Source organism: Entelurus aequoreus, linkage group LG16 (genome assembly GCF_033978785.1).
Source record: "Entelurus aequoreus isolate RoL-2023_Sb linkage group LG16, RoL_Eaeq_v1.1, whole genome shotgun sequence".
NCBI lineage: Eukaryota > Metazoa > Chordata > Actinopteri > Syngnathiformes > Syngnathidae > Entelurus > Entelurus aequoreus.
In genome coordinates this window covers 18,283,171-18,307,673 of record NC_084746.1, presented here as the reverse complement: position 1 = coordinate 18,307,673, position 24,503 = coordinate 18,283,171, and the positions used below count along the sequence as shown (strand labels likewise).

At 35.7% G+C, this 24,503-nt stretch overlaps 2 protein-coding genes across 2 annotated transcripts in view; one reads left to right on the top strand and one right to left on the bottom strand.

Annotated features, from left to right (window-relative positions):
• The window catches only part of rpap2 (RNA polymerase II associated protein 2), a 35,590-nt gene extending 30,891 nt beyond the window's left edge, over positions 1-4,699 (top strand). Inside the window, exons 12-13 of the mRNA XM_062022277.1 lie at positions 3,349-3,548; positions 4,584-4,699. Coding sequence (XP_061878261.1) covers positions 3,349-3,529 — 181 coding nt within the window. The 3' untranslated portion in view covers positions 3,530-3,548; positions 4,584-4,699. The remainder of the gene's footprint in view (positions 1-3,348; positions 3,549-4,583) is intronic.
• An 8,711-nt stretch (positions 4,700-13,410) lies between these two features.
• The window catches only part of dipk1aa (divergent protein kinase domain 1Aa), a 97,256-nt gene continuing 86,163 nt past the window's right edge, over positions 13,411-24,503 (bottom strand). The window contains exons 1-6 of the mRNA XM_062022280.1: positions 23,639-23,826; positions 23,370-23,549; positions 20,152-20,501; positions 19,936-20,073; positions 13,948-14,113; positions 13,411-13,870 (exon numbers count right to left, since the gene is read on the bottom strand). Of these exons, the coding sequence (XP_061878264.1) occupies positions 13,692-13,870; positions 13,948-14,113; positions 19,936-20,073; positions 20,152-20,501; positions 23,370-23,549; positions 23,639-23,750 (1,125 nt within the window). The 5' untranslated portion in view covers positions 23,751-23,826 and the 3' untranslated portion in view covers positions 13,411-13,691. Of the gene's footprint in view, positions 13,871-13,947; positions 14,114-19,935; positions 20,074-20,151; positions 20,502-23,369; positions 23,550-23,638 lie in introns of the transcript that reaches the window.

The following is a 24,503-nucleotide window of genomic DNA, read 5'->3' as shown; positions in this document are numbered from 1 at the left end:
TTTAGCGGGAAATTTAAAATTTCACTTTATAAGTTAACCCGGCCGTATTGGCATGTGTTTCATTGTTAAGATTTCATCATTGATATATAAACTATCAGACTGCGTGGTCGGTAGTAGTGGGTTTCAGTAGGCCTTTAAACTTTCATGCAGAGAGGGAAGCCACAACTAAGTCAATTTACCAGAACGGTATTTATTAAACAGTTATGTGGCACAAACATTCATGTCATTTCCAAAACAGAAAGTGCAAGATTGTCAGAGACATTTTAAAACAAGCTATTAGTGCACTTTTGTGCATGATGTCACTAAGATGACATATCATAACAACACTAAATTAAAGTGCCCTTTTTGTACAGAACGCCACTACAATAGTTTAAAACAAATAAAGTGCACTTTTGTGCATGATGTCACACAAGATATTTCAATAAGTGTCAAATAAAAATGAGCTGCATAATAGGAAATCAAATAGTGTATGTCCTTCGCTATGTGGTAGGTTCCTGCGGACGTTATCTCCTTCTGTTGTTGACTAATTTTTTTCATATGGTGTTGATGTGGAAATGGTTGCTTCGGCATTTTGTTGGTGTGGGACGGAACGGAGATGTTGACATGCGGAGTAAGCACTCTTCATTCTCTAGCGGGTGACTTTTCAAATGATGCTACATATTAGCAGTAATGCTACTTTTTGTAGCAACGTTTTTGCCCCACACGTTACAAATTATGGTTGTCTGTTCGACATATTCCCGCTTGAAGCCAAACCACCGCCAGACGATGCTGTTTTTCTTGGGAATTAATTCTTCTTTCATTTGTTACCAGATTCGCACCTTCTTTCTCTCGTATTACCACTCGCACCACAGCTAACGTTACCCATGCCGCTACCTCTCTGCTCCGCGAGAGCGTATACTGTACGTATGTGACGTATGTAAGAAGGTGCGCTTGTTTTATGTCTCTGTCTCTGTGAGAAGGACAGACAAGAGTGAGAAGAGCCTGTAGTGTAATGCCCGCAGCTAAAAGCAACTGCGTGAGAATGTATACTCGAATATCACGATATAGTCATTTTCTATATCGCACAGAGACAAACCCGCGATATATCGCCCAGCCCTAACGCACAGCATAAAACGTTTGATGAACAAATAGAGACAAAGAAGGAGTGGCATAGAACACATATCTGTGGCAGCATCAAGGAAAGATGTACATGTAAACAAACTACGGTCCGTTCAATGACTTCCGAAATTAGGACAAAATGGTGCGCGCCAAATACTCTCATCAGTGAAGTATGTTTAATGTAAACAGTGGGATTTCTAACAATTATGAAGGTTTGTGTCATGTTTGTCCTCCTACAGAAACCATATTAAAACCAAAAATATATATATTTTTTCGTCATCTTTTTCTATTTTCATATTTTTGAAAAAGCTCAAGGGAGCCACTAGGGCGGTGCTAAAGAGCCGCGCGTTGCCGACCCCCGGCGTAGGTATTCATTAAAAACAAAGCAGAGGTTTTATTTAGCAAATATATTTCAACATTACACACAGTTTGAACAGTAACACTTTTTGAATATAAGAACAAATATATATATTTATTAATTGATTCTTTAGCATACCACTAGTGACACCCGTACCACAGTTCAAGAAATCACTGACCTATCTGATTGAAACAGGAATGAGGGAAAAAAAAGTTTAATTTTTTTGTGAGGCTGTCATAAATAACGAGTTAACTTGTGAATAATCACAACAAATGATCACATGGTTCCCTGAAAGGCGGCAGGAGTGACCTTTGCAGTGACCAGATCAGTGCAAAGGTGAGTGAGGAGACTGGGACTGGTGGGCTCGCTGGCAGACGTCACTCCAAAATACATCTTGATAGGACTTTAGATACAACTGGGAGCAAACGTTCAGCAAATAACTGTACTGCATTAAGTCAAACACTTCCTGTATGACATTCTGACAATAAATATTGTAGCTATTTTTAAGTTCAATTAATAACCTGTGATTAATCATGATTAATTCAAGTCTGATCTTTTTTTTTCTTTTTTTTTATGATCATTTGTCACTGTTATTAACATAAACACATAAAATGTGGAATAAAAGAGCAAACCGGTGAAATGTAACGAGAAAATGTTGCAATGTTGATACTAATAACACAAATCTGCCACGAAGGCTTTTTTTTTTTTTTTAACTTAAAACCGTCATTGCTCCAAAAATGACAAAAAACTTCTAATTGACAGATCTGAAGTTGATCTACAGATTTAAGCGTTGAAAGTAAAAAAATATGACTTATTTTTAACACATTTATGAGTGGGGCCCTGATTTTTTTTTACTGTCATTCTTTAAAAAATAATAATGAATCAAAATCAATGTTGTTGTGAATTATTGACCTGTTTAAGGCTTCAATTACTTCATGTCAAATATTCCATTTTGAAAAATGATTTGGGAAAAATAATGCGTATTTTGTGTTTTCTGTATTACAAACAGGGTTTTCTTTGGCGAAAAAAGGGGCATAACACTTTCAAAAAATAAAAACTCTATAGCAACGGATAGATCTAAAGTTGATCGATACATATTTAAGTGTTGAAAGTTTAAAAAAATAAATATATATATATGACTAATTTTGAACACTTTAATGACTGAGACTAGAGATGTCCGATAATATCAGACTGCCGATATTATCGTCCGATAAAGACTTTAAAATGTAATATCGGAAATTATCGGTATCGGTTTCAAAAAGTAAAATGTATGACTTTTTAAAACGCCGCTGTACGGAGTGGTACACGGATGTAGGGAGAAGAACAGAGCGCCAATAAACCTTAAAGGCACTACCTTTGCGTGCCGGCCCAATCACATAATATCTACGGCTTTTCACACACACAAGTGAATGCAAGGCATACTTGGTCAACAGCCATACAGGTCACACTAAAGGTGACCGTATAAACAAATTTAACACTGTTACAAATATGCGCCACACTGTGAAGCCACACCAAACAAGAATGACAAACACATTTAGGGAGAACATCCGCACCGTAACACAACATAAACACAACAGAACAAATACCCAAAACCCCTTGCAGCACTAACTCTTCCGGGACGCTACAATATACACCCCCGCTACTTTATTTTATTTTATAATGGTTATAATTTTACAGAATATAGAGCTGTATTAATAACAAGACAGATACATTGTGAAATACACTTCAAGAAGAAACAAGGAAGTTATTTTCCAATTAGTTTGCCTTTTTGAAGCAATACTTGACCCTTTTTTGTTGGGCATCACATGGCTCACCCTCGGCGTGTTTCATTGGCCGTGATTGCGTACTCAAAGTGTCATGTCAGCGGGCTGATGGATGTGTGATCATGACAGCTTGTCCAGCGTGTCTGCGGTGGTTGGCGAGGCCTTGGAGACGCCGTGGTCAGTGCAGTATTTCACCAGCCTGATGGAGGATCTGGGCCTTCAGCAGCAAGACCTGGTCCAGCTGCTCCACATCTTCAAGCCCCAGGGCAGGGACTCTCCTAAACACTCTGCAAAGGATGGGCCCTTGTAATTGCTTCCACCAAATAAAGGTATATTTTCCATTTCAAACTACCTTGTGTCTTTTAATTTTCTCATGTCAGGCACTTTATTTAATGAATATGCTCAAAAACTGTCCGCTCACTTGCCGGAATTTTACTGTGGAATTTATGCTGGTTTTTACACTGAATTACTGTAACTTGAAAAGCGACACCACTGGTATTTTAAGTAAAAATTATGTCAGCTGAGCTGCCTTTTTTTTACTGTAAAAATGTTTTTTCTGGGACATTACTGTAAATCAGAGGTGTCCAATTTCATCAAAATCATGGCCGCCCTCAGAGTAACCCTAACTACTGTATTTCCGCTACATAAACCACACCCACTAAATTTTCGAAGAAAAAAAAATATTTATACCAGTATGTTGCAAAATGAGATTTTTACATTAAAAGTTTTGTAAATGTTTATTGACATACCTTAATTCTTTCTAGTGTCTGTAAAACTGCAGTAAAACGGCTGATCAAACAAAACAGAAAAGTCAATGTCTTATTTCTTCCTTTGAGATGAATACGATTATCTCCTTTTTAATAAGGTTCAAGATGTTTATCAGGATTGCTCTTCCTTTTTCTCTGTACACTTTGAACAGTTTCAAAGTAGTGGATCATTTTAGTACATTGTTTGATTTCTTTGCTTAAGCCATTCCATCATTTAGCCGTGAGCCAAGAAAAATCCATAGATTAGCCGTACCTTCGTATAAGCCACAGGGTTCAAAGTTTAGGAAAAAGTATATAGTAGTATATAGATGTATCATCGGCTGATGATATTCACTTGCTTGTGCATTTAATATTGTTTACATCTTAATAACTTGCTTTGAAATCTTAAGTGGAAGTGACAAACAGATATATTTATTTTTTATAACAAAAAATGTTTGGAATGACTTTGGAATGTACGATCAGATAATAGGGGTGTAAATATTACAACAATGCAAGATTCGATTCAAATTTGATTCTTAAGTTGACAAGTCAATTCTCGATTCAAACCGATTATCGCAATATATTGTTTGCTATTATAATTTACACTTTTTTTTACAGGTTACAAAAGCTCCTCTTGGCAGCAAGTAAGTGCAGAGATGGCCTTAAAACTTTTTTTAATTGATTAAAAAATATGTATTTTTATTTTTTGCGATGTTTTAATCAAATGTTGACAATGATGAATCGATTTTGGAGTTGATATAAATGAAAATCGTAATTTGGATTTGAATCGATTTTTTCTTAGCACCCCTTAACGTTTAAAAGATGTGCAAATGCATGCAGGACATTTTTCTCTGCCAAAATGGAAAGATCAAATACATTTATTAATAAATGTGAGGTGCTTGATTGATGCACAATATTTTCAAGTTTTGCAGGCCACATCAAATAATGTGGCGGGCGAGATCTATCTGAGTTAGACAGCTGTGCTGTAACTGGATCAACGGTACCGCTGTTTTTTTAAAGGTAAAAATCTGGCGATTTAAAAGGGAACTGCACTTTTTGGGGATTTTTGATCATCATTCACAATCCTTATTTAAGACATGAACACATGTTGTTCTTTTATTTAATGTTTTCTAAATATTAAATAAATGTGATCAAAAGTCAACTAACAATGGAGCTTATGAGAGTCGCTCTATTCTGCCTATAATGCCTTTAAAACAGCCAAACACCTATTAAGGTTTTATATACATGATGTAAGTATATATGTAATGTAGTAACATTTATAATAAGTTTTAATATTTACATATTTTGATTATTTTAAGCATATGCAGTGCATTCATTTCAAAAACACATCACGTTTGGGGTTTTTTCAACAACATCCCTGATTACTCACTGCAGACTTCATGAGAGCCAACAAACATAATAAAAGATCACTTGCTGTACAAGGTCTGCTGTCATTAGGATGCCGACTGCTAGGATGTTCATATATTCCTATTTAGATGAAGAATGACTCATAATCCTCACCAAGAAAAGGGGGGTGGAACCAAGCGTCTTTTCGTGTCGTTCTTGCCACTTTCGGGTCTAAATTTGCTGTCATAGTGTCCCAACTTGTCGAAATACGTCCTCATCCTTCTACTTTTCAGGTGAGAGGCATGATTTATGATCTAGAATAAATTTACAGGGAGCAAGGAAACAGCAGACCACTCGATGATGTAAACATAGCCACTATAAGCTTGTGATCATGTCGCCGCTATAAAAAGTTTGTCTGTGTTAGCACTATAATAACAATATCACTAATACTTTCATTTTAATTTCATTTTTTTATTTATCTTCTCCATTGATGTGCATCTTTGATCAATAGACAATTAAACCTCAGCAACTAAACACACATTTACACACCAATGCCTGAGAAGGAACAGGATGAAGAAAATCTTATATTTTCCTGCCCCCTTCAACATAATACGTAGTCTTACTTAATGGATAGCATACAAACCAAACAAATACATCCAAATATAATGAAAACAAACAAAAAACACACACAAAAAAACACAGTGCAAAACTTCATGAAGTACAAACCGAACAAAAAAAGTAATATACACCTCACGGGATGATACAAAACCAGACAAAAAAATTAGTAAAATAATAAATATAAAGCAAAATATAAACAGTTATGACTGTCCATATGATCTTTATATATTTTTTTCAATTGGAATATATTTGTACAGTCTTTTATCTCATTGTAAAGAGAATTCCATAGTTTAACCCCCACCACTGATATACACATTTGTTTTAAAGTTGTCTTTGAATACTCATGTTTGAATGACCTTTTCTTCTATGCTCTTCATTCTCAGAAGTGATGACGAACATTTTTTGTAAATTTGCTGGTAATGTTTTACTTTTAGCCTTAAACATAACACATAATGTCTGTAACTTTACTAGCTCCTGTAGTTTCAATAAAGCAGAATTAATAAATATGTTAGTGTGTTCTAGATAATCTACTTTATGAATAATCCTTATAGTTCCCCCACACTTCCACACAGTAGCTGATATGTGGCAGTATCAGTGCACAATACAATATACGCATTGCCCTATAATCTAACACATATTTTACCTTATTTAATATAAAAATACTCTTAAACATCTTTTTCCATACATGTGCAATATGAGATTTTTTTTTGCATGTACCGAAAAAGATGTCTAAGAGTAAGTGATCACGTCGCCGCTATAAATAGTTTGTGTTAGCACTTATAATAACAATATCACTAACACTTGTCAATATTCAAGTCACCAAATTTAAATGGAGAATTGTTGGCTTTTTGGATGGTTATTTATTGGGTTTTATGGGCGTAATAAAGGGCCTTACATTGCCCCCCTATGTAAGTGGACTTTTGTTTACCTTTATTTAATATTTAGAATGCATTAAAATGCATCATCGTGTCTTTCATTATGATTGTGAACGATAGGCAACATTCCAAAAAAAGTGCAGTTCCCCTTTAAGATGCTACTTTTTTACAGGAACAACTATGATTGTGTTTACATGCAGTACTGTAAACTGTTCTCTTCATTGAAATACTGCATGGCAACAGTATTTTACTGTAAAATCTACGGACTTTGTTTTACAGTGTACACAACATCACCACATGTCAGGTAAGACACGTGCAAATGATATGTGAATCATGTTTGAGTTCGTAGAGGTCTGCATGTGTCCAAATAAATCACACCCTGCAGGACTTTCATGCAGTCAAGACTTTTCTGTCCTTCAGTGTTCTCGCTGCCACAATGAAGGATTGAAAACTCCTGCAGACTTCCTGCACATGCAGCTTTATGGCATTTGTTATATGGCTGTGCTATCAATCCGTGTGCCTGGAAATATTTGATTTGGACCAGCTGGTGCATACGACAAAACGTTTTTTTTCCTGTTTGGCACAAGTGATGGAACTTAGTCAGGTTAGAGACGTGATTGACAGCTTGCATAGCAGAACACCGCTTCTCTTTTTTTTATACCACTCAATCAGTACATTGTAGTTTTACTTTGAAAAGAAACAAACATTGAACACTGACTGAAAATATAAAGTCTTTCAAAGTCTTCAACCCGAAACATTTGACTATACATTTGAAACTTTTGTGACACTTTTTGATCATTTTATTGAAATTATATTTTGTGAAAAAAATGTATTATTATATTTCAGGTGAAATTAAAGTGTAAATTTAATTTAATTTAAATGATTTTTTAAATCATGCATTTTTTTCGTATTTTAATTGATTGTTTTTACTGATTGACAGAGTTATTTAAGGTTTGTTTTAAATACAAGTAAGTTTCCAAAATCTTCCAAAATAAAAATGTATATATTGACTTTATGAGCATAAATAAGTTTTGTTGTACAGTGCAGTGACAAAGTTTATTGCGATGCAAAAATAATAAAATACAATTGTGTGGAACTGGTTTAGAGAAGGATACACTATATTGCCAAAAGTATTTGGCCACCTGTCTTTACTCACATATAAACTTGAAGTGCCATCCCATGGAATTGTCCAACATGTTTTGGTATCCTGGAGCATTCAAAGTTATTTTCACTGGAACTAAGGGGCCAAGCCCAACTCCTGAAAAACCAACCCCACACCATAAATCCTCCTCCACCAAATTTCACACTCGACACAATGCAGTCCGAAATGTAGCGTTCTCCTGGCAACCTCCAAACCCAGACTGGTCCATCAGATTGCCAGATGGAAAAGCGTGATTCATCACTCCAGAGAAGGTGTCTCCACTGCTCTAGAATCCAGTGGCAACGGGCTTTACACCACTTTATCCGACGTTTTGCATTGGACTTGGTGATGTATGGCTTAGATGCAGCTGCTCGGCCATGGAAACCCATTCCATGAAGCTCTCTGCGTACTGTATGTGGGCTAATTGGAATGTCACATGAAGTTCGGAGCTCTGTAGCAACTGACTGTGCAGAAAGTCTTTGCACTATGCGCTTCAGCATCCACTGACACCTCTCTGTCAGTTTACATGGCCTACCACTTGGTGGCTGAGTTGCTGTTGTTCCCAAACTCTTCACTTTTCTTATAATAAAGTTGACTTTGGAATATTTAGGAGCGAGGAAATTTCACAACTGGATTTGTTGCACAGGTGGCATCCTATGACAGATCCACGCTGGAAATCACTGAGAGCGGCCCATTCTTTCACAAATGTTTCCATGCCTAAGTGCTTGATTTATACACCTGGCCAAGTGATTAGGACACCTGATTCTCATCATTTGGATGGGTGGCCAAATACTTATGGCAATATAGTGTACGAGACATAATGATTTAAACAATTTATGTAAATTAGAGGTGTCAAATGATATTTTTCAATTTGATTAATCACTTTTGAAATTTAATTAACCACAATAAATGTTAGCTTTAAAAAATACCCCAATATTTTGACATAAATGCAACTTTTTATCAGAATGTCACACATGAACATTTTTTTAGAAAACGTACTTATTTGCTCAAAGCTTGGTAAGAGTTTTATGTAAAGTTTATTTTGAAGCAGCTCACCTTTGCCCTGCAGGTGTGTATAAGTCACCTGATCGCTGACATTAAAGACATCAAATGGTTAAGAGACAAATATCAGACATATTGATATAAACAATTGATGTAAATTAGAGGTGTCAAATGATATTTTTCAATTTGATTAATCACTTTTGAAATGTAATTAATCACAATAAATGTTAGCTTTAAAAAATACCCCAATATTTTGACATAAATGCAACTTTTTATCAGAATGTCACACATGAACATTTTTTTAGAAAATGTACTTATTTGCTCAAAGCTTGGTAAGAGTTTTATGTAAAGTTTATTTTGAAGCAGCACATGTCCGAGAGCACACTCACCTTTGCCCTGCAGGTGTGTAAAGTCACCTGATCGCTGACATTAACAACATCAAATGGTTAAGAGGAAAATATGAGGCCGAATGATTTAAAATCAGGTGTGTCAAACTCGTTCTCATTGAGGGCCATATCGCAGTTATGGTTGCCCTCAGAGGGCCACTTTAACAATGAATAATATACAGTATGAATATAAATGTGTATATTTAAAACATGTGTATAATTGTCTATGTATTTGATTATTATTTCTTTTTTTATGTACGCTGTACAAAAGAAAATCTTTAGATTGTACTAAAAATGTCAAGTCAGTCGCCACAATTTTACCTTAATATTTGCTTCTTTTTTTTTTTACAGCATATAAATTAAGTAAATGGAATTAAATTAAATGGAATGGAAAAACGCTACCTCTATTTTTTATGGAATAATTCATGTTTGTTTTTTATACTGTAAAAACTACGATTGTTGTGTTTTTATAGTGTGTTATTACTCCTATATTTATTAAGGGTACGAAAGTGGATTTTACTGTCAAGTTTTTGCATGAACTATTTGTTGGATTGAAATCATAGTCAAGCAGATATTTAAGTATTTATCTATAATTGGACAAAAAAATTGTTTTGAAATGTATGATGATATATTTTGTTTTATTATTAGATATGATTAAAGTGTAAATATATGTAATTGCATACAGTACATGTATTTTTGTAATACATTTATTAAGAAAAGATAAGGCACTTTATCAACACATATACTTTTTCCACCCTTTCGGAGTTCATACAAATTGATGTGGCGGGCCAGATCTGGCCCCCGGGCCTTGAGTTGAACAATTAATGTAAATTAGAGCTGTCAAATGATATTTTTACTTTGAAAAGAAACAAACATTGGCCACTGACTGAAATGATAAGTACAGTTTTCAAAATCTTCAACCCAAAACAATTGACTAAACATTTGAAACTTTTGTGACACTTTTTGATAATTTTATTGAAATTATATTTTGTGAAACATTATATTATATTTCAAGTGAAATCAAAGTGTAAATTTGATTTAATTTAAAGGATTTTTCAATCATGCATTTTCTTTGTATTTTAATTTGTTTTTACTGATTGACAGAGTTATTTAAGGTTCGTTTTAAATACAAGTTTCAAATTGTCAAATCTTCAAAATTTTACATTTAAGAAATGAAATAAATTCAAAATAAAAGTTTGTTGAGCGTAAACAGGTTTTGTTGTACAGTGCAGTGACAAAGTTTATTGCGATGCAAACATAATAAAATACAATTGTGTGGAACTGGTTTAGAGAAAGATATGAGACATAATGATTTAAACAATTTATGTAAATTAGAGCGGTCAAATTATATTTTTAGATCTGATTAATCCCTTTTGAATTGTAATTAATCACAATAATTGTTAGCTTAAAAAATACCCCAATATTTTGATGTACGAAGATATAATGTTTAGTTTTATTATTAGAGATGATTAAAGTGTAAATATATGTCATTGCCCACAGTACATTTATTTTTGTAAGACATTTATTAAGAGAAGATAAGGCACTTTATTAACACATATTAATTCAGGGGCCACACAAATTGATGTTTGTCACTTATGAGTTAAACAATTAATGTAAATTAGAGCTGTCAAATGAGTTTTACTTTGAAAAGAAACAAACATTGGACACTGACTGAAATGATAAATTCAGTTTTCAAAATCTTCAACCCAAGACAATTGACTATACATTTGAAACTTTTGTGACACTTTATGATCATTTTATTGAAATGAAATTTTGTGAAACAATATATTATTATATTTCAAGTGAAATTAAAGTGTAAATTTCATTTAATTTAAATTATTTTTTTAATCATGCATTTTTTTTATTATTATTTATTGTTTTTACTGATTGTCAAATCATTAAAATTTTTAATTTAAGAAATAAAATAAAAATAAAAGTTTGTTGAGCGTAAACAAGTTTTGTTGTACAGTGCAGTGACAATATTCCATCCATCCATCCATCCATTGTGATGCAAAAACAATAAAATACAATTGTGTGGAACTGGTTTAGAGAAAGATATGAGACATAATGATTTAAACAACTTATGTAAATTACAGCTGTCAAATGATATTTTTATATCTGATTAATCACTTTTGAATTGTAATTAATCACAATAATTGTTAGCTTAAAAAATACCCCAATATTTTGATGTATGATGATATAATATTGTGTTTTATTATTAGAGATGATTGAAGTGTAAATATATGTCATTGCATACAGTACATTTATTTTAGTAATACATGTATTAAGAAAATATAAGGCATTTTATCAACACATATTATTTCCACACTTTCGGGGCCACACAAATTGATGTGGCGGGCCAGATCTGGCCCCCGGGCCTTGAGTTAAACAATTAATGTAAATTACAGCTGTCAAATTATATTTTGAAATCGGATTCAATCACTTTTGAATTGTGGTTAATCACCGTAAATAATTGATTTGATTAATCATGATTATTATTCATGATTATTGTGGCCAAACAGCTAAATTTTTGTTTCATCTGACATGGACACAGATAAGACCTTCTGGAGGAAAGTTCTGTGGTCAGATGAAACAAAAATTTAGATGTTTGGCTTTAATACCCAGCAATATGTTTGGAGGAGAAAAGGTGAGGCCTTTAATCCCAGGAACACCATTCCTACCGTCAAGCATGGTGGTGGTAGTATTATGCTCTGGGCCTGTTTTGCTGCCAATGGAACAGGTGCTTTACAGATAGTAAATGGGACAATGAAATTCTTCAGGACAACCTAAAATCATCAGCCCGGAGGTTGGGTCTTGGACGCAGTTGGGTGTTTCAACAGGACAATGATCCCCAAACACACGTCAAAAGTGGTAAAGTGATGGCTAAATCAGGCTAGAATTGAGGTTTTAGAATGGCCTTCCCAAAAGTCCTGACATAAACGTGTGAACAATGCTGAAGAAACAAGTCCAATTTCAGAAAACCAACACATTTAGCTGAACTGCACCAATTTTGTCAAAAGGAGTGGTCAAAAATTCCACCAGAAGCTTGTGGATGGCTACCGAAAGCGCCTAATTGCAGTGAAATTTGCCAAGGGACATGTAACCAAATATAAACATTGCTGTATGTATACTTGTATGTACACTACCGTTCAAAAGTTTGGGGTCACATTGAAATGTCCTTATTTTTGAAGGAAAAGCACTGTACTTTTCAATGAAGATAACTTTAAACTAGTCTTAACTTTAAAGAAATACACTCTATACATTGCTAATGTGGTAAATGACTATTCTAGCTGCAAATGTCTGGTTTTTGGTGCAATATCTACATAGGTGTATAGAGGCCCATATCCAGCAACTATCACTCCAGTGTTCTAATGGTACAATGTGTTTGCTCATTGGCTCAGAAGGCTAATTGATGATTAGAAAACCCTTGTGCAATCATGTTCACACATCTGAAAACAGTTTAGCTCGTTACAGAAGCTACAAAACTGACCTTCCTTTGAGCAGATTGAGTTTCTGGAGCATCACATTTGTGGGGTCAGTTAAACGCTCAAAATGGCCAGAAAAAGAGAACTTTCATCTGAAACTCGACAGTCTATTCTTGTTCTTAGAAATGAAGGCTATTCCACAAAATTGTTTGGGTGACCCCAAACTTTTGAACGGTAGTGTATGTGCTCCAATCACTCTATCGGTAGGTTGTGAGTTCAAACCCCGGCTGAGTCATACCAAAGACTATAAAAATGGGACCCATTACCTCCCTGCTTGGCACTCAGCATCAAGGGTTGGAATTGGGGGTTAAATCAACAAAAATGATTCCCGGGCGCGGCCACCGCTGCTGCTCACTGCTCCCCTCACCTCCCAGGGGGTGAACAAGGGGATGGGTCAAATGCAGAGGACAAATTTCACCACACCTAATGTGTGTGACAATCATTGGTACTTTTACTTATCTTTAACTTTAACTTATCACAAAAAAAGTTGTAGAAATAATTTGAAACTCAAGACAGCCATGACATTATGTCCTTCACAAGTTTATGCAAACTTTTGACCACGACTATATTTTATTATCAGACTTTCCCACACAAACATTTTTTCAAGTATAAGACTAATTATAGTAATGTCTTTGCTCCAAACTTGGTAACAGTTGTATCCATAAAGTGCCATCGGGGCTTCTACTGAAGCAACATAATAAAATAATTTGGGTTATTATTGTGCGTTGATGCAGTGGTGATTAATCGCATGCAGTACCTCGTTAGATAAGACCCAAAAAGGCAGTTATTAAATGTTATGGTTTATTAAGGTAATGAATAAATAACAGTCCCAGATGTGCATGAAAGTGCAGAAGTTAATTCGCATGAGTGGATTATTTGAGTCCGTGCTGGGTCTCTTTGTGCCTCCTCAGGTCCACTTTCCTCTGGAAGCCTTTCCCGCACAGCTCACAGCCGAATGGTTTGAATCCCGTGTGCTTCCTGCTGTGCGTGATCAGGTTGGAGCTCTGGCTGAAGGCCTTCCCGCACACTTGGCACTTGTGCGGCTTCTCGCCTGCAAAGCGGACGCGGGTTGGGGGTTGAGTCGGCGGGTCGCCATGACAACGTGCGCTGCAGCTGCGCGTCTCTCACCTGTGTGGATGAAGGTGTGCTTTTTCATGTCCGACTTTTGGTGGAACCTCTTGCCGCAGTACTGGCACGGGTACGGCCGCGTGTCCGAGTGGATGAGCAGGTGCGTGGACAGCGTGGAGGAGCGCTTGAAGCTTTTGCTGCAGATGTTGCAGCTGAAGGTCCTCTCCTGCGCACAAGAAGAGCACGTAGCTTTCACGCGCCATCGACCCCACAAGCATAGGCGCCAATCTACATTTCTGCCAGTGGGTGCTCGGTGTGTGTGTGTATTAGTGTTGCCCCGATACCAATATTTTGGTACCCGTACCAAAAGTTTTCCGGTACTTTTCGAGTCATACCAAAGACTATAAAAATGGGACCCATTACCTCCCTGCTTGGCACTCTGCATCAACAAAGGGTTAGAATTGGGGGTTAAATCACCAAAAATGATTCCCGGGCGTGGCCACCGCTGCTGCTCACTGCTCCCCTCACCTCCCAGGGGGTGATCAAGGGTGATGGGTCAAATGCAGAGAATAATTTCGCCACACCTAGTGTGTGTGTGACAGTCATTGGCACTTTAACTTTAACTTTAAACAAAGGGGACCACAAAAAATTTAATTATTGGTAGGGATGTCCGATAATGGCTTTTTGCCGATATCCGATATTCCGATATTGTCCAACTCTTAAATACCGATATCAACCGATACCGATATACACAGTCGTGGAATTAACACATTATTATGCCTAATTTGGACAACCAGGTATGGTGAAGATAAGGTCCTTTTTTTTTTAATTTATGAAATAAGATAAATAAATTAAAAACATTTTCTTGAATAAAAAAGAAAGTAAAACAATATAAAAACAGTTACATAGAAACTAGTAATTAATGAAAATTAGTAAAATTAACTATTAAAGGTTAGTACTATTAGTGGACCAGCAGCACGCACAATCATGTGTGCTTACGGACTGTATCCCCTGCAGACTATTGATGTATATTGATATATAATGTAGGAACCAGAATATTAATAACAGAAAGAAACAACACATTTGTGTGAATGGGGGAGGGAAGTTTTTTGGGTTGGTGCACTAATTGTAAGTCTATCTTGTGTTTTTTATGTTGATTTCATAAAAAAAATTTTAAAAACAAACAAAAAACACCGATACCGATAATAACAAAAAACGATACCGATAATTTCCGATATTACATTTTAAAGCATTTATCGGCCAATATATCGGACATCTCTAATTATTGGCTTTATTTTAACAGAAAAATCTTAGGGTACATTAAACTTATATTTATTATTGCAATTTTGTCCTTAAATAAAATAGTGAACATACTAGACAACTTGTCTTTTAGTAGTAAGTACGATTGTATGTAACCTATTTTTATGGGCTTGCCTCTTTGTGATGTTAAGTTCCTGTTAAAAGCTGTTATACAGGTATATGCCTTGAGCTCTTATTTTGAAGGCGCAAAGAGGGGAAGTGGTGACACGTTGTAGTGGAGCGGAGGTTTTGAAAGAAATAAAATAAAGTGGTCCTCGTGTAAAACTGGAGCCTCAGTGTGTGTTATTTTGTAGTTTGATACAGTATAAGCGACATATATAAACCCTCGGTTACATTGGTGGCCTGTGGGATACGAACCCAGGCCTCCGAAGAGACTGGAGCCTCAATCCAGTTATACAGTATATGCCTTGAGCTCTTATTTTGAAGGCGCAAAGAGGGGAAGCGGTGACACGTTGTAATGTAACCGAGGGTTTATATATGTCGCCTATACTGTATCAAACTACAAAATAACAAACACGGAGGCTCCAGTTTTACAAGAGGATCACTTTATTTTCTTTCTTTCAAAACCTCCGCTCCGACAACAACGTGTCACCACTTCCCCTCTTTGCGCCTTCAAAATAAGAGCTCAAGGCATATACTGTATAAGTTTTTAACAGGAACTTAACATCACAAAGAGGCAAGCCCATAAAAATAGGTTACACAAACAAAGACTCCTAATTTAGCTGCTGACGTATGTTACTAACATATTGTCATTTATCATTCTATTATTTTGTCAACATTAGTAAGTGGTAGAAAATTAATTATTAATTAACTTGTTCATTTACTGTTAATATTTTGCTTACTTTCTCTTTTAACATGTTCTATGTAATAATCACTTATTCTTCTGTTGTTTGATACTGTACATTAGTTTTGGATGATACCACAAATTTGGGTATCAATCCGATACCAAGTCATTACAGGATCATACATTGGTCATAATCAAAGTCATATTTCCTGAATTTATAATACACATTTAAAAAAATACGAAAGAAGATTTTGTGATGTTAAGAAATATCGATGTAATCATAGTAGTATCAACTAGGTACCTATTGTACGTGGTATCATTACAGTCAGGCCTGGCCCTAACCAATCTGCCGCCCTAGGCAAGATTTTAGGTGGCGCCCCCCCGGTGGCGCCCCCCCCCCCCACACACACACTCCCCACATCGGCAGTGAAGTGCATATACTCACAAGAAACCGAATAGGTTTGTCTTTGACCTTTTTTTTTACTTAAAGAAAGCAAATTAACATATTATATGAGAATGTTATGCTATGATTATCTTTAACCGAATCACAGCAGTGCTCAAATTAAAAAACAGCATTCCCTCTCATGTGATATTGCTTAATTAACATTAATGATGTGCACTTTAACAACTAGGCTTACAACTATACCTAGTATATAAAGGGGTGGAAAAGTGACTATTACCTGCAGGGCAAACATTAGCTAACCAGAAGCCAATAACAATGTAAACAAAAAACACCTGCTTAAAAGATATAATACAAATGTCCCTGAGGAATAAGGTGGGAGTACTGTAATTACCTAACGTTACATTATTATTTTCCATAACAATTTAGCTTTAGCCCCCTCCACAATATTAACCCGACGTTAAAACAGAACTAGCTATTTATTGATTAGCAATTGCCGAATCATGTAACATTAGCTTAATGCTAAAAGCCAGGTTACTATCACATTCTGTAACAGACAAATAATTTAATGTAGGTTAACGTTACCTACCTGCTACCTCTGTCTTTTTCTCGTTTTTCCTCCTCTTCTTTTCTATTTTTTCTTCCCTGGGCACCTGACAGTTTTGGCCGTTTTGACATCTTGTGTTGATTTTTTGATGTGGTGACGTCCATAAACAGTCATGATACGGGAAGGGAGGGGGCGCACCGTGCGGGGGGATGGGGGGTCTTAATGTTGTAACAAATATTATTTCTATTAAATAGGCTTTACTTTGCATTTTAATTAACATGGGATTATTTTTTGTATTTAGAAATAATAGTAACTTTTTTTTTTTTTTCTCCAACATTTGTGGCACTGGCTTGGCGCCCCCTGATGGACGGCGCCCTTAGCATTTGCCTATACGGCCTATGCCACGGGCCGGCCCTGATTACAGTGGATGTTAGGTGTAGATCCACCTTTGGCGTTTGTTTATATTGCAGTGTCCGGGAAGAGTTGGTGCTGCAGGGAATTCTGGGAATTTGTTCTGTAGTGTTTATGTTGTGTTGCGGTGCAAATATTCTCCCAAAATGTTGTTTAGTGTGGTTTCACTATATGGCACATGTTTATGACAGTGTTGTTTAGTGTGGTTTCACTATATGGCACATGTTTATGACAGTGTTGTTTAGTGTGGTTTCACTATTTGGCATATGTTTATGACAGTGTTGTTTAGTGTGGTTTCACTATATGGCACATGTTTATGACAGTGTTGTTTAGTGTGGTTTCACTATATGGCACATGTTTATGACAGTGTTGTTTAGTGTAGTTTCACTATATGGCACATATTTATGACAGTGTTGTTTAGTGTAGTTTCACTATATGGTACATATTTATGACAGTGTTGTTTAGTGTAGTTTCACTATATGGCACATGTTTATGACAGTGTTGTTTAGTGTAGTTTCACTATATGGCACATATTTATGACAGTGTTGTTTAGTGTGGTTTCACTATATGGCACATGTTTATGACAGTGTTGTTTAGTGTAGTTTCACTATATGGCACATATTTATGACAGTGTTGTTTACTGTGGTTTCACTATATGGCACATGTTTATGACAGTGTTGTTTAGTGTAGTTTCACTATATGGCACATATTTATGACAGTGTTGTTTACTGTGGTTTCACTATATGGCACATGTTTATGACAGTGTTGTTTAGTGTAGTTTCACTATATGGCACACATTTATGACAGTGTTGTTTAGTGTGGTTTCACTATATGGCACATGTTTATGACAGTGTTGTTTAGTGTAGTTTCACTATATGGCACATATTTATGACAGTGTTGTTTAGTGTATAAACCCCGTTTCCATATGAGTTGGGAAATTGTGTTAGATGTAAATATAAACGGAATACAATGATTTGCAAATCCTTTTCAACCCACATTCAGTTGAATATGCTACAAAGACAACATATTTGATGTTCAAACTGATAAACTTTTTTTTTTTGCAAATAATCATTAACTTTAGAATTTGATGCCAGCAACACTTGACAAAGAAGTTGGGAAAGGTGGCAATAAATACTGATGAAGTTGAGGAATGCTCATCAAAGACTTATTTGGAACATCCCACAGGTGAACAGGGAAATTGGGAACAGGTGGGTGCCATGATTGGGTATAAAAGTAGATTCCATGAAATTATCAGTCATTCACAAACAAGGATGGGGCGAGGGTCACCACTTTGTCAACAAATGTGTGAGCAAATTGTTGAACAGTTTAAGAAAAACCTTTCTCAACCAGCTATTGCAAGGAATTTAGGGATTTCACCATCTACGGTCCGTAATATCATCAAAGGGTTCAGAGAATCTGGATAAATCACTGCACGTAAGCAGCTAAGCCCGTGACCTTCAATCCCTCAGGCTGTACTGCATCAACAAGCGACATCAGCGTGTAAAGGATATCACCACATGGGCTCAGGAACACTTCAGAAACCCACTGTCAGTAACTACAGTTGGTCGCTACATCTGTAAGTGCAAGTTAAAACTCTCCTATGCAAGGCGAAACCCATTTATCAACAACACCCAGAAACGCCGTCGGCTTCGCTGGGCCTGAGCTCATCTAAGATGGACTGATACAAAGTGGAAAAGTGTTCTGTGGTCTGACGAGTCCACATTTCAAATTGTTTTTGGAAACTGTGGACGTCGTGTCCTCTGGACCAAAGACGAAAAGAACCATCCGGATTGTTATAGGCGCAAAGTGGAAAGGCCAGCATCTGTGATGGTATGGGGGTGTATTAGTGCCCAAGACATGGGTAACTTACACATCTGTGAAGGCACCATTAATGCTGAAAGGTACATACAGGTTTTGAAGCAACATATGTTGCCATCCAAGCAACGTTACCATGGACGCCCCTGCTTATTTCAGCAAGACAATGCCACGCCACGTGTTACATCAACGTGGCTTCATAGTAAAAGAGTGCGGGTACTAGACTGGCCTGGTCCAGACCTGTCTCCCATTGAAAATGTGTGGCGCATTATGAAGCCTAAAATACCACAACGGAGACCCCCGGACTGTTGAACAACTTAAGCTGTACATCAAGCAAGAATGGGAAAGAATTCCACCTGAGAAGCTTCAAAAATGTGTCTCCTCAGTTCCCAAACGTTTACTGAGTGTTGTTAAAAGGAAAGGCCATGTAACACAGTGGTGAACATGCCCTTTCCCAACTACTTTGGCACGTGTTGCAGCCATGAAATTCTAAGTTAATTACTATTTGCAAAAAAATAATAAAGATTATGAGTTTGAACATCAAATATGTTGTCTTTGTAGTGCATTCAACTGAATATGGGTTGAAAAGGATTTGCAAATCATTGTATTCCGTTTATATTTACATCTAACACAATTTCCCAACTCATATGGAAACGGGGTTTGTAATAGTTTAAAGATTTAAAGTTGCCGTCAATCCCACGTGGGTGCTCGGGGCCCCTAAGCACCTACGGGATCGGCGCCTATGCCCACGTGGCGTTCCCGCGGGCTTACCTGCGAGTGGACCGCCCCGTGCTGGTCCAGGCTCACGGCGTGGCCGAAGGTTTTGCCGCAAACCCCGCACTCAAAGGGACGAGTCCCGCTGTGGGAGCGCCTCACGTGCACCTCCAGGCCGTGGGGCGTGGAGAACACCTGCGTGGGTGCACAAATTCACCCTCTCATTATTTGTCTGAAGGCCATGAATGGACTTATTAGTAAGTCGCTCCTCACCTTGTAACACTTGATGCACTTATAGCTCATGGAGCCATCCACGCTCGTGAAATCCTCTTCAGTCTTCACGTCACACCCACGCTGCCCCCCTTTTACGTCCACAAACTTCTGGATCCTGCACATTGGTTGCGCCTGCACCGGAGCGGCGTGGTCCCGCAGGTAGCATCCTTCTGCAGCGGGTGTGGCCCTCTGCGAGTAAAGTGCGGGGGCCCCAGCGCTCCCCGGGCCCCTGCAGGGAGGGAGGTGCAGGTACGGACTCTGGACTGCACGCCCCAGGCCAGAACCCGGGTAGGAGGTCCAGGCATAAGCTGCCATGGTGTTGAAGTGATGATGCATGCCGTCTTCTGAGTCTGCGCGGGAAACGTCAGCAAACGTGAGTACATTGTCCCTTAATTAATGAATGTGAATGATTAGAGCATCATCAATATGATAGAATCACACGTCCAAATAGTTCAAGTCAACACACTTTATAATATATTTTAATAAGTGTGTTAGTTGATTCCAAACATACAATTACTATACACTTAAATATAATATAAATATGTTTATAATTTAATAATATGGTGTTAGTTGATTCCAAACAATTACTATACACTTAAATATTATATGAATATTTTTATTTTAATACGTGGTATGGTGTTAGTTGATTCCAAACAATTACTAAATATAATATGAATGTTTGTATTTTAATAAGTGATATGGTGTTAATTGATTCCAAACAATTACACTTAAATATAATATAAATATGTTTTTTTAATAAGTGATACGGTGTTAGTTGATTCCAAACATAAAATTACTATACACATAAATATAAATATGTTTATATATTATTAAGTGATATGGTGTTAGTAGATTCCAAACATACAATTACTTTGTATAAATGTTTATATTTTAATAAGTAATATGGTGTTAGTTGATTCCCGAACACACAATTACTATACACTTAAATATAATATAAATATGTTTATATTTTAATAAATTATATGGTGTGAATTGATTCCAAACATATAATTACTACTTAAGTATAATATAAATATGTTTATATTTTTATAATATGGTGTTAGTTGATTCCAAACAATTACTATACACTTAAATATAATATAAATATGTTTATAATTTAATAATATGGTGTTAGTTGATTCCAAACAATTACTATACACTAAATTATAATATAAATATGTTTATAATTTAATAATATGGTGTTAGTTGATTCCAAACAATTACTATACACTTAAATATAATATAAATATGTTTTTATATTTTAATACGTGATATGATGTTAGTTGATTCCAAACAATTACTATACACTTAAATATAATATGAATGTTTGTATTTTAATACGTGATATGGTGTTAATTGATTCCAAACAATTACACTTAAATATAATATAAATATGTTTTTTTTTAATAAGTGATATGGTGTTAGTTGATTCCAAACATAAAATTACTATAAATATAAATATGTTTATATATTATTAAGTGATATGGTGTTAGTTGATTCCAAACATAAAATTACTATAAATATAAATATGTTTATATATTATTAAGTGATATGGTGTTAGTAGATTACAAACATACAATTACTATACACTTAAATATAATATAAATATGTTTATATTTTAATACGTGATATGGTGTTAGTTGGTTCCAAACATATAATTACTACTTAAGTATAATATAAATATGTTTATATTTTAATAAATGATATGGTGTTAATTGATTCCAAACATATAATTACTACTTAAGTATAATATAAATATGTTTATATTTTAATAAATTATATGGTGTTAATTGATTCCAAACATATAATTACTACTTAAGTATAATATAAATATGTTTATATTTTAATAAGTGATATGGTGTTAGTTAATTCCGAACATACAATTATTATACACTTAAATATAATATAAATATGACATATTTACAGTTTACAGCATGTCCGAAAAGGAGTAGGAAGAGGCAGAGTTTATTTAATCCTATACCCATTTTTCACACATTTGTTATAACACGATTAATAAATGCATAAATCGGTAAATAAATAAATAGACAAATTATTAAGTAAGTAAATACATATCAAATACAGAAAGTTATCATAAAAATGTTTTGATTTGAATAAGATGATCTCATTGTTGATCCGGTTCAAGATATTTGTCATACACACTGAAAAATGTTGGGTTGAAAAATAACCCAATTTTAACACAACTGCTGGTTCAGAAAAGGACGAACCACTTATTTGACTTATTTTTACTCAACATTTTGGGTAAATTTTTTCAACCCAACTTTTGCATTTAATTATTTAACCAAAAAAGTTGAGTTATGATAACCTAATGTTGGGTTATTCCCAACCAAACTATTGGGTTGAATTATTTAACCCAAAAGTTGAGTTATGCTAGCTCAATATTGGGTGATTGTAAATGATGTTAATGAGATGAATCCATAATAAAATTCCCTTCAAGAAAAAAGTTACTTTTTAATAATAATTTTTAAAAAGCCTTTTACCCAAAAATGCGTTACTTGTTGAAAAACAACCCAAAAATGGTTCATCATTTTGAAAACCCAGAAATTGAGTTAAAATAATAATAACCCCAAAAATGTATTGCTATTCTTAAAAATAACTCCAAAATGTAACCCAACTCTAGCAACTCATAAATTGGGTTATCAAAATAACCCAGCATATTTAAGTGTGTAATTCTTCTTGTAAATACTTATAGTTTGAACAGTTTCTTAAAGTGATTCAAATTAGAATAATTGTTTGATTTCTTTGTTTAATCCATTCCATCATTTCATTCCACTACTGATAGATTTTAAGTGCATGTTTTAATTTAGATTTTTCTCCAAGTTACATGTCTCCTCTTTTGTTGAGAATAATTATTGGCTAGCAGGTTATACTTTGCTTTCTGCATAATTGTATTTTAATTAATAAGCGTGATAAAAAAACAAACATTTTTATATGTTATAAATTCAGCATTTCTACGTTGCATCATTTACAAGTTGTTTTTTCACTCGATTATTTAGAAAGTGTATGTAAAATAGACTTTTAATCATCTCTCTATAGACATTTTTATATGCTTTTATACAGACTATTTTATAACGGTTTTGCGTTTTCATGTGGGAACTATAAGTTCAGGAGTTAAAAAATGATTCATGCAGTTTTAGTTAAAGTTATAGTTAAAGGCTCCTAAATTGAAAGTGAGTCTGAGACTGAAAGTTGAATGAGACCTGGATAGGAGGACGGGGACGGCGGACCCCACAAATCACAGTCCGAACCTCGGTCACTGCAGGCTCCGTCGCTCAGCGGGGAGCTGGACGGCAGTGAACCCGGCGACTGGCGCTGTGGCCCCGGGGACAGTCTGTCAGTGGGCACGGCCTCAAGGCTGCACTCCACTTGACAATTCGCCTCTGGAAGCAACAGGACCCTTTTTTTAAAAAAAACCAAAAAACTTTCGCCATATGGAACCCCGCGCGTAATTACGCACAAATGAACCAACCTGCGTTGATGTGAGCCAGGAGCGTGTCCAGGCCGATGCAGTCATCGTGCAGGTGTCGGGGTTGATGGTAGCTGTGTGCCCGCTTACTCTTCACCAGGAAAGACCTCGGCATGTTTGCTCTGCTCTGCTTGCTGCGTCTTCTTGATCTCCTTTTAGCAGATTGCACTGAGCCACATGGGGCTGGGACTTGTTCTACCTCACCATTACGCATGCGCACAGAGGCAGGGGGGGGGGGGGGGGGGTTACCAGGTGTTGTGTGGCAGGTGGCCAAAAAGCTGCCCCCTCCAAAATGTAAATCAGAATCAGAATCAGAAATACTATAATAATACCCGAGGAGAAATAACGATTTTCAGCACAATCCCATTCAAGAGGGAAACATCAAAGAACACAAAGGACATTAAAGACATTAAAAGAGCAGAGCTGATGCAACCAGCCTCTTCTACATACAGCTACAAAAGTAAAACAACAACAACAACAAAACGTATACACTGTGGTGGCCTCTGCGGTGTTCCACGTCGTCGTCTACTGGGCTAATAATATTAATAATGATGAATTACATTTGTAACACACTTTACATTTGTTAAAATCTCAAAGAGAAATTAAATTAAATGAAATAAGTTTATGAAATGAAATAAGTTTATGAAATGAAATAAGTTTATGAAATGAAATAAGTTTATGAAATGAAATAAGTTTATTTCGGTCATATAATCAACCATCAACCATTTTGTGTGATCAGTTTAACAGTACAAGTTAGACATATTAACAATCATACACATTTACACACAAAAAGAATGACCGTAAAGTAGGGGTCCCCAAACTTTTTGACTCGGGGGCCGCATTGGGTTAAAACAATTTGGCCGGGGGC